The sequence below is a fragment of the Salmo salar genome, chromosome ssa13 (genome assembly GCF_905237065.1).
Source record: "Salmo salar chromosome ssa13, Ssal_v3.1, whole genome shotgun sequence".
Classification (NCBI taxonomy): domain Eukaryota; kingdom Metazoa; phylum Chordata; class Actinopteri; order Salmoniformes; family Salmonidae; genus Salmo; species Salmo salar.
The window spans coordinates 40650337-40661686 of record NC_059454.1 but is presented as its reverse complement, the minus strand read 5'-3'; the positions used below and the strand labels follow the sequence as shown (position 1 = coordinate 40661686).

Below are 11350 nucleotides of genomic sequence, written 5' to 3'. Positions count from 1 at the left end.
AGAGAATTAGAGAGAGCATATTTAAATACACACAGGACACCGGATAAGACAAGAGAAATTTTCCAGATGTAACAGACTGACCCTAGCCCCCCGACACATAAACTACTGCAGCATAAATACTGGAGGCTGAGACAGGAGGGATCAGGAGACACTGTGGCCCCATCCGATGAAACCCCCGGACAGGGCCAAACAGGCAGGATATAACCCCACCCACTTTGCCAAAGCACAGCTCCCACACCACTAGAGGGATGTCTCCAACCACCAACTTACCGTCCTAAGACAAGGCCGAGTATAGCCCACAAAGATCTCACATCTCCATCCACATGGGTCAGGCTGGAGTCCAGATTGGCAATGCCTGCTGGGAGCTCTACTGCCTGGAACATGGGATCCAGCCTGATGGACAGATGCCCAGTGACAAGAACATTGGAGGAGGAGATGACTCCTTTAACACCTTCTTCAGTGAGACTGGGGCTGGAAAGCATGTCCCCAGGGCTGTGTTTTCTGGACCTGGAGCCCACAGTCAGAGGTAAGTTTTCTGTTTACTACATTGGTATTGAGCTCCTTCATGAGCTACTGATTTCTCTCCTCAGATGAGGTGTGCACTGGGACTTACCGCCAGTTATCCATGCTGAACTACTCATCACTGGCAAAGAGGATGCTACCAACAACTACGCCCGTGGACACAACACTATTCGCAAAGAGATAATTGACCTGGTGCTGGACAGGGTCCGCAAACTGGTGGCTATCTCAGAATGAATGAATAAAATATTTGATCAACTATCTGATTAGAATGTGGACATCTGTTATTCTCCTTTTATTGACATGTTTCTCTTTCTCTGACCAGTGTAAGGCCTTCAGGGCTTCCTGGTTTTCTACAGCTTTGGAGGTGGCACCGGCTCTGGTTTCACCTCTCTGCTGATGGAGTGCCTGTCTGTTGACTACGGCAAGAAGTCCAAGCTGGAGTTCTCCATCTATCCAGCTCCCCAGGTGTCCACAGCTGTGGTGGAACCTTACAACTCCATCCTGACCACCCACACCACCCTAGAGCACTCTGACTGTGCTTTCATGGTGGATAATGAGGCTACATATGACATCTGTCGTAGGAACCCCGACATTGAGCGTCCCACCTACACCAACCTCAACAGGCTCATTAGCCAGATTGTTTCCTCCATTACTGCTTCCCTTCGATTCGATGGTGCCCTTAATGTTGATCTGACAGAGTTCCAGACCAACTTGCCCTTAATGTTGATCTGACAGAGTTCCAGACCACCTGTGCTCGTCATCTCTGCAGAGAAGGCTTACCATGAGCAGCTCTCTGTCTCTGAGATCACCAATGCCTGCTTTGAGCCAGCCAACCAGATGGTGAAATGTGACCCTCGCCACGGCAAGTACATGTCATGCTGCCTTCTGTATCGTGGTGATGTGATACCCAAAGATGTCAAGACCAAACGTTCTATTCAGTTTGTTGACTGGTGCCCAACTGGTTTTAAGGTTGGCATCAACTATCAGCCTCCCACTGTAGTCCCTGGTGGAGACCTGGCCAAAGTCCAGAGGGCTGTGTGCATGCTGAGCAACACCACTGCTATTGCAGAGGCCTGGGCTCGTCTTGACCACAAGTTTGACCTGATGTACGCCAAACGTGCCTTTGTGCACTGGTATGTGGGTGAGGGCATGGAGGAGGGAGAGTTCTCTGAGGCCAGAGAGGACATGGCAGCCCTGGAGAAGGATTATGAAAAGGTGGGACATGACAGAAGATGAGGACAGAGAACAGTATTAGAAATGGCTGTCTTTCTTTGTCTCTCTTTCAAATTCTTTATCATAGATCCACCCTTTTCTATTCTTTTCATCCAGTGTGCTCTTTCAAAACTCCTAACCTCAAACAAAAAGCACTTTCATGTTGACAATAAATTAACATTGTATGGAAAACAAAACGTGTACTTGTCGTAATTTTCAGTTTCCCATTTAGAGGTCTTTGTACCATTAGTTGCATAGACCTGTATATGAAGTCATACTGGTGGATTAGACAGATTCACTGGGTTCTAGGAACACTCAAGTTCCTAGAATCACACAATTTCAATGTATGTGTTATTACGTTTATTACATATTTATACTAACCTGTAAACAAATAATTACATTTTAAAACGACTTACTTAAACTACTTGAAGTTTAAATAATTGAAATGTATGAGCGCTTTTCTTTGAAATAGCAGCTGTGGTGCTTGTGTGTGTTGGTTTTCAAGACTGTAGGATGAGCCTCTGCTCTGATACCTAAAAAATGTCTTGTCTAGAGGGCAGTGTTGTGCAATAAATACTTGTCCTTGTCCTGCCGTGAACATGAACATGCAGAAACTACCAATAGACGCTTATTGTAGTTGGTCGGTCAAATTCAATACTGAACACTACAACATATCACAAAGGTAATATTAAATCAACACACTTAGAAAAGTCCCTTCAAAAATGTATCTGAAAAAATCACAGCCATAAGTGCATACAGGGTAGAGCTAGACCAAATATACTTCATTTGTTCATTCTCAGAATGCAAACAAATAATACATGCTACAATACTACGTTCTATGGTATCTACATTCATTGTGAATTGGAAAAGTGAAATGTACCCCAATTTACTAATGTGAAAGCCAACTAGGCCTGAGAAGAACCCAGTCCCAGTTCACAGCCCTGATCTAAAATAGGTCCTGGAATTCATATCCTGCCCAGTCATGGGGGGGGGTGTCTGTCAAGCTGGCAGAGAGGACAGCTGGGGTTTAAAAATACTGTCTTTGTTCCCACTGCGTTTAGACTCAAAACATGATATAGGCTCCTTTACAATTATCCAGCTCATTAAATGTATGGTATGCAATGGTATGACAAAAATATAAGCAACCATGTGCTGTATCTATGGAAAATTGATATACGAGCAAGGGGTTTGACGTTGGTATAATGCCATGAGATCCGAAAGAATGCAAACAACAGTATATAGATTATTATGAGTCAATGTGCATGTATCAGGTATTTACGTGTGCCCAAGAAGACTGGTTTACTCATTTACAAGGCCTTTGTACTCCTTGCAGCCTGGTTTTCATGTGTTTATTGTGCAAGTATCTTGAAGAAAATGACATATACCACAACATTGGAAGATATTTTTTATTTTCATTTCACAATTTAGAAGAGGACCAGCAATACTTATGAATACAATGGGATCCATCCAGGATTATGTCTTAAATAATCAGCGCCCAGATTAAACCAAAGTCACTTCTGATTGAGGGTCTCTTTAGTGTTTTGTTGCAATGAAAATATGTTACAGAAAGTTTCGATGTTTTATGAAATAATGTCGAGAGTAAGGAGACTGGTAAAGAGTCTCATGTCGCTATGAGCATGAGAAAAACAATACAAGTGCATTGTCCATAGGGGGAGTTGGAGTAGTAAGGAAGTAGATCTGAGGCCTCTTTCACATAATGTACAAGAGTACCTTATCTTGAATATCTTTTCCCACTTATTTATAAATCATCTTTGAGGGGGAAGACAACTGTTCGGGACATAGGGAAAATAAAGTTATAAATAAGGATTTATACAGTGCAGAATCTCATACTGTAGTGCTCTCTAGTAAAGTACGACCTGGAGTTCCTTTAAAATACACTACATTTTCCACTGTCTCCCAAACGTGAGGTATAATCTCATTGACTCTACAGGGAAAACCAAAAATATATGTGGGATTGGATATTACTCTCACAGAAATGCAACAGCAGAATATGTTTGTAGATGAAAAGATGTGTACTTCAAAAAGGTACAAAAACATACCCAAACAGTGCCCACGTGCATACAAAAGTTGGGAGAAAAATCGTCTTGATTGATTATGAAGCACAAACGGTTTGTTCTGAATGCAATGCATTTTAAATTGTGTGACCTATTCTGAAGCAGACAGACCAACAAAATTCCCAAACAACTGCTCACAATTACATCCTAACAATGCAAGCCCATTTGTTCAAATAAATACCCTCTCGAAATCTACACAAAATGTTCCCTAATGGTTTTTGACAAAATTGACCCCCCACCGCCCACCCATCCGCCCCAAATTTGTCATTGTTATTTTCATGTCATGTTTTTATTAAAATCAAACCATTCAATAGGGTGCTTTACGTTTCTTTTGATCAGACAACCAGAAAACAACATAGATACACATTACTCCAGAAATCCAATACCACATACACTGGTTAAAGTCCTAGAATTCCTCCTCTATTCTGTCATTTGAAAGCCTCTTACTAAATTATACAATGTACAGTGCATGTCAGTACTACTGTACTAATCCTTTTATAGATATTGTTTTGAATACCATTCCAGTGTGACTCACTCAAAATTGCCTTGGAGAGAGAATATGTTATGTGCAAACATAACTGTCCATTACATTGCATTGCTGTGGTGGGTTGCATTGCCATTGCAGATAAGAAAATCACTGATTTTCAGGCGTTGCCGAATAAAGAATCAGCATTTCATGTCTTAGAGCCCTGTGACATCAAAGAGACTGTAAAATGTCTTTATTGATGACTACTGAAGAAAGTTGAGAATACAGCAAAAAAGGAAGAAGGCAGATAAACTAATAGGAGCATAATATAGATTTTTGTCAATAAATAGGAACACTGATATTAGCCCCAAACCACTAATTATTATTGGCAAAAATTTGAGAATATTCAGTTTATTTGAGATTTTCCCAGAGATTACATTCCTATAGACAAGACATCAGCTAAATAAATATCTAATTACAAAGCTAAATAATCCTTTCCTGACACTCTAACCTGTCCACACTACAACCACTCTAATCTGTCGGTGATCTGAGGCGACAGTGTTTGCCAATATGAAGGGTTTAGCCCTTTGTTAAAACATAACACACAGTGCTTTAGTTGACTCAAACTTCACCAGTGAATAACATTCAACATCTCCAGGGTAGACACCGAAACTCACCGAAACTCACTCACAAACTCTTCTTTACAAAGTGTCCATTAAGACCCTCTTCCTGATATTCAGATTCATTGATGTCCTTCAATCCTGAGCCGTAAGGATTCATATGGATTCATATGCATTGATGTCCTTCAATCCGGATTCATATGGTGTTCTTTAATCCGGCTCCAGATAGTCCAAGCAGAGGAGGCTGGTGGGGGGAGTTATAGGAGGATAGGCTCATTGTAATGGCTTGAATGGAATAAATGGAACGGAATCAAACATGTGGTTTCCATATGGTTGATGTGTTTGATACCGTTCCATTAACTCCATTACAGACATGAATGAGCCTATCCTCCTATAGCTCCACCCACCAGCATCCTCTGATTCCAAGCCTCTGAAAAGCAGATTAGCCTTAAAGAGCCTCAACACAGTCACATCTACAAGAGGCTGTGTGTGGAGGAGCTGTCGTATGCTTCCTTCATATAAGGTTTGTGCTTCTTGGCAGTTTTTTTGTTCTGCATGGTCCTTGTTTAAAAGGGAAAAAGGTCAAGCAGACAAAACAAATATGAAGACAAGTTAATGTCTCATCATCATCATAATCGTCACCACCTTGAAGTACCACTGAGTCAAAACATGTAAACAGTAATTGTTGTTGTAATCAAGCAATACTTAGTCATGTGACCAGATCAAACAGACATTTCCTTACAGGTTGCAAGGGTCAGACGTTCAGTGCCATTGCGTTTTGACTGCTTGAAACAAAAGAAACAGGTACCTTTCAGTGTATATCTGTAACTGGCAGGACAGTCAGAGAGCTGTGTTAGTTACCTGGGTCGACAGTGTTTCATGACAAGATGTGTACAAAGAGAATGGCCAGGCCAATGTTGAGAAGAATCACCATGGTTATCATGATGGTGTTCGGACCCTGGAAGAGAGAGGTACAGTAGATACATTTCATGTTTTATTTTACCTTTATACAGGTTTGTCATATTGAGATAAAAATGTCTTCCTAAAAAAAAACCTGTTTAAGATCTATGAAACAAACAGCAGTATGAATGGGATGAATGAAAAATGAAATCACAATTATCCTTTTTACATTTAAGTTGCATCCATTCCTGTGTAGCAATGCTGTAATTACTCTAGTAACAACACTTGTAGAATATGGTGACTGGGAGAGAAGCTGCTGCTGCACTTCAACAAATACAATGTTTACGTCAGCAGTGGCGGCCTGGTAGGTTCTCATATGCTGTATGCCCCTTTCAACTGTGGCGGATGAATCAGAATTAGTTGGGTAACATAGATAATTCAGATGTTTTATTTGTATAATATGCTTATGTGAGATACTTGTCATTAGGATGGCGTGCCCTTTGGACTCTGGTGTTGACAGTTGTACTTTTCCCTTAGCTAGGGCTCAGTCACTTGGGGCCCAGAGAGGGGAGAAGTCAGAATGAAACATTGTCTTCATATGTGAATGTGTCTTTACCTATTCTTAAACCATGTGAAGGGATGGCGTGATTAATGGGGAACCAATTACTTGTCTCCACAATGTCTGTGCGCAAGTCACTCCCCTCAGTGAGCTTGTCCAGGAGTGGAGTCAAGAGGGGTTTACTTGAGATGGGAGTATCTAGAGTTGTCAATTGATTTATGCCATTGGATGAGCTAATGGTTCTGTTCTATACCGTACCAGGGAGATACGGTTCCAGTTTGGGGTAGGAGGACCAGATACTGGTCTATACAATGAACACTGTTGATACAGCAGTTGCTGTCTGCTATGTTTTATAGATATCTTTCATACAGAACTTAACCTTTGTGAACTGTTCCTAAGATCTGTTGTTCGTCATGTACGTTGAGAGGGGTGGGTCTTGGGTATAAAAGATCTTTGTACTTTTGTGTAATCACTTTTCAATGGTTCATTGAAGGTCAAGTGCTTTTGCAAAAGCATCTTAATTATTAAAGATGTAGTTTTAAATATAACTGACTTGTGTGTGAAGTTTGTAACTCTCCTCATTTGGTAATGCAGAAATTAGCCACCACACAACACAGGGGGCCTGGGCTATGGAAAAACCTCCCTAGAGTACATGCCATATAGGGCAGACCGCTGAGGTCTCACGTCCCAGACAAACCACTAGTCTGCACGCCATCTACAGCTTCCATAATCATTCAGAACAAACAACTGTTGCCTTGATAAACACTTATGTAACAGACACCTGAAATGCAACATTCATTTACATACTTTCATAGATCGGAATGGGTCGTCTGGATTACAAAATTGGACATTTGTAGCTAACGATGGTAGCTGTTGGTTGCTAGAGAAATTGTGTCATGTTATCGGTCTGTAAGCTCCCAACAAGAAATGGGAAAATTGCCTTGATTGTGGTTGTCAGAAAGGAAATGCAGTTGAGAATAGGTACAAACATAACTAAAGAGATAATTATTATTACGTCAGAGGAAAAGCGGAGGGGAGGTTAATCAGAAATGGGGTCTGATCGGTGTGGTTTAAAGGACCAGCATCAACTGCAGATAACAGTCTCCAGAGTAACATCAGGTTACATATTTGCACTTAGAGGAGAGAGGACCTACTGTATGTTCTGAGTCTGCTTTTAGAACCCAGGTCATGGGAGAGTGTACTACATAACATGTAAGAACAGTCTTCATTTGACTGCATGTGTTCTCAAAACGTTTCATTACATGAGATATTGAGTGTTTGAATTGCCTTACCTGCTCAAATTCTACTACTTCTGTAACTTCACTTGGGCTCTTTACCATGTTCTTCATCAGCTTGGCCTCTGCTTTGGGTTCAACCTTAGGGGCTGGCTTGGCAGCTTTAGGCACTGGTGTAGGTGCAGGTGTGGCAGGTTTTGAAGCTGGACTGGCCTCCTGTTTCGTCAATGGCCTGAGTGATGGCGAAGGCTTGGGAGACACTTTATTGACAGACTGGGCACTGGACTCTGGTTCGCTCTCAGATATGGTGGACACAGGTCGTTCATTGACCGACTCTGTTCTTTGTTTGGGCTCTGACGATTTAGGCTCGGGGGTGATGGCAGCTTTGGAAGACACTTTGGAGGCGGGAGGAGGAGCTTCCTTTTCTTCTTCTGAGTAGGCAACACTGGTACTTATCGAGGGAGCAGCTTTGGACACTTTAGCCTCAGATGCCGTCTTCTCCAGAGGTTTGATCTCCAGGTCTGAGCCCTGTTCTACCTTGTTGCTCAAGCGGCTGGAGGCGCGGCTGCTAGGGATGGGGGCAGTAGCGAGGCGCTCTTCAAGGGGAGCAGCGGCAGAGGCGGGAGTGGTGGGCCGGCTGTTGGTTCTGCTATTGGGACGGCTGCTCCCCCGACTGCCTTTGTCCCCGTTCCAGCCAGCGGGGCCGAGGAGATGGGGGTCTTCTTTGCTGAAGTTGCCCTGCTTGGAGTGCCTGGATGCTGGAGGGGTCACAGCCGGGCTGGGGGAGGGCGTGCGGGCTGGAGAGGAGCCAGGCCTGTCGTGCAGCATTGGGCTTTCAGCGGGTGTCGGTGGCTGCCCTGCTAACAGTGGTTCATGCATTATAGGGCCTGTGTTCTCATTGCCATCTGAGATCTCCTGTAGCGCTCTCTTCTTCATGTACTCTGGGCCTGTGGAACAACATGGAGAAATATATGTTTGATGAGATTCCAATAACAACAAGATAAAGATCAGACTAGATAAAGATCAGACTAATTTATTTATTGATGTTTTATAGTCACGTACACCGGATAGGTGCAGTGAAATGTGTTGTTTTACATAGTAGCTAATAAAAAAATGGTTAGTGCAGGATATTTTGGAGGTTATTAGCTAGGAAGTGCAGACTGTCGTGGATGGATTTGAGGAGTATCACCAAGGTCTAGATTTGTATTTGGAGCCACTCTGTCTGCTTGTAACTCAGTCCTGTGACAGTCACAGTGGGGTGACTATTGTTGGCCTGAGAAAACACAGCAACTGCGGTTCCGTAAAAGATCACATAGGGTTAATTATTCATAGGTCTAATTTTTGCTGTCTAATGCAAAAACATGCTACTTTAGGCTGTAAATATCACAGAGTGGGCCTTTAAACTAATAGCTGAATTGCAATATGCCAAACCAAACAAGTTGAGTCTGTAATATAGGCCTAATGAAATTAGAACTGCTAGCTGGTTTTGGATGTGCAACCTAAAAGATCATTTTGCAGGGTAGGATTTGAAATACTGTCCGTGTCCGAATACCCATGCTAGCGTACTAAATAGTATGCAAAAAAGTTTTAGAGTATTTGTCATTTTGAAAATAGTACTCCGAACGCTTCATCTAATGTGTGATTGCGTTGACTCCAGCCATTCGTTAATTTTGGTACAGCGCGTCAATTTATCTGATTATCAGCTGTCAAACATGAGTCGGAAAAGACGAGTGACTTCTACAACTAGATTAAGCGTCGAAATGAGTATGCAGTTTAAGTATGTAGAACGGTAGTATGTTTATTCGCCCATGGCCACTGATTTGACTCAGAGCCTTCTATTAACAGGCTCTGATGTAACCACTTACTATCTGACATAAAATACAGGCAAGCACAAACAAAGACAAAAAGACTAGTAGAAGGAGTGAGACAATCTAATATCTATCACATACTGTTGTTTAGCATTAGCCCCCAATTTTAGCCCCAATTTTTCAATCAAGAAGATCAAGGAAAATTCTTGAATGAAGAATTCGGGAAATACTATCGCCTATAGCTGTCACGCCTGCTCCCGCTCCCCCTCTCCGGCACATCATTGTGCACACCTGTCACCATTGTTACGCGCATCAGCGCTTCATGGGACTCACCTGGACTACAGTCGTGGCGAAAAGTTTTGAGAATGACACAAATATTAATTTCCACAAAGTTTGATGCTTCAGTGTCTTTAGATATTTTTGTCAGATGTTACTATGGAATACTGAAGTATAATTACAAGCATTTCATGTGTCAAAGGCTTTTATTGACCATTACATGAAGTTGATGCAAAGAGTCAATATTTGCAGTGTTGACCCTTCTTTTTCAAGACCTCTGCAATCCACCCTGGCATGCTGTCAATTAACTTCTGGGCCACATCCTGACTGATGGCAACCCATTCTTGCATAATCAATGCTTGGAGTTTGTCAGAATTTGTGGGTTTTTGTTTGTCCACCCGCCTCTTGAGGATTGACCACAAGTTCTCAATGGGATTAAGGTCTGGGGAGTTTCCTGGACATGGACCCAAAATATCGATGTTTTGTTCCCTGAGCCACTTAGTTATCACTTTAGTCTTATGGCAAGGTGCTTCATCATACTGGAAAAGGCATTGTTCGTCACCAAACTGTTCCTGGATGGTTGGGAGAAGTTGCTCTCGGAGGATGTGTTGTTACCATTCTTTATTCAGGGCTGTGTTCTTAGGCAAAATTGTGAGTGAGCCCACTCCCTTGGCTGAGAAGCAACCCCACACATGAATGGTCTCAGGATGCTTTACTGTTGGCATGACACAGGACTGATGGTAGCGCTCACCTTGTCTTCTCCGGACAAGCTTTTTCCCGGATGCCCCAAACAATCGGAAAGTGGATTCATCAGAGAAAATGACTTTTACCCCAGTCCTCAGTAGGCCAATCCCTGTACCTTTTGCAGAATATCAGTCTGTCCCTGATGTTTTTCCTGGAGAGAAGTGGCTTCTTTGCTGCCCTTCTTGACACCAGGCCATCCTCCAAAAGTCTTCGCCTCACTGTGCATGCAGATGCACTCACACCTGTCTGCTGCCATTCCTGAGCAAGCTCTGTACTGGTGGTGCCCCGATCCCACAGCTGAATCAACTTTAGGAGATGGACCTGGCGCTTGCTGGACTTTCTTGGGTACCCTGAAGCCTTCTTCACAACAATTGAACCGCTCTCCTTGAAGTTCTTGATGATCCTATAAATGGTTGATTTAGGTGCAATCTTACTGGCAGCAATATCCTTGCCTGTGAAGCCCTTTTTGTGCAAAGTAATGATGGCACGTGTTTCCTTGCAGTTAACCATGGTTGACAGAGGAAGAACAATGATTCCAAGCACCACCCTCCTTTTGAATCTTCCAGTCTGTTATTCAAACTCAATCAGCATGACAGAGTGATCTCCAGCCTTGTCCTCGTCAACACTCACACCTGTGTTAACGAGAGAATCACTGACATGATGTCAGCTGGTCCTTTTGTGGTAGGGCTGAAATGCAGTGGAAATGTTTTTTGAGGGATTCAGTTAATTTGCATGGCAAAGAGGGACTTTGCAATTAATTGCAATTCATCTGATCGCTCTTCATAACATTCTGGAGTATATGCTAATTGCCATCATACAAACTGAGGCAGCAGACTTTGTGAAAATTAATATTTGTGTCATTCTCAAAACCTTTGGCCACGACTGTATTTTACTTTATTGATTGCCTCCCCTATATCTTTCACTTCCTCAGTT

At 42.6% G+C, this 11350-nt stretch overlaps 1 protein-coding gene and 1 pseudogene across 7 annotated transcripts in view; one reads left to right on the top strand and one right to left on the bottom strand.

Annotated features, from left to right (window-relative positions):
• The first annotated feature begins 299 nt into the window (after window positions 1–299).
• LOC106567304 (tubulin alpha chain-like) lies at window positions 300–1777 on the top strand (annotated as a pseudogene).
• Window positions 1778–3126: 1349 nt separating this feature from the next.
• LOC106567093 (junctophilin-2) overlaps window positions 3127–11350 on the bottom strand; it is a 30650-nt gene continuing 22426 nt past the window's right edge. Inside the window, exons 4-7 of one of the 7 annotated variants that reach the window (XR_006758575.1) lie at window positions 7647–8536; window positions 5757–5853; window positions 5638–5680; window positions 3127–5456 (exon numbers count right to left, since the gene is read on the bottom strand). Coding sequence is in view for 4 of the 7 variants with exons in the window: in XM_045693272.1 (XP_045549228.1) it covers window positions 5773–5853; window positions 7647–8536 (971 nt within the window). In the remaining 3 variants the exon portion in view is untranslated. Of the gene's footprint in view, window positions 5854–7646; window positions 8537–11350 lie in introns of all 7 variants that reach the window. The other 6 variants (XR_006758576.1, XR_006758574.1, XM_045693272.1 and 3 more) reach the window with 6 other exon arrangements.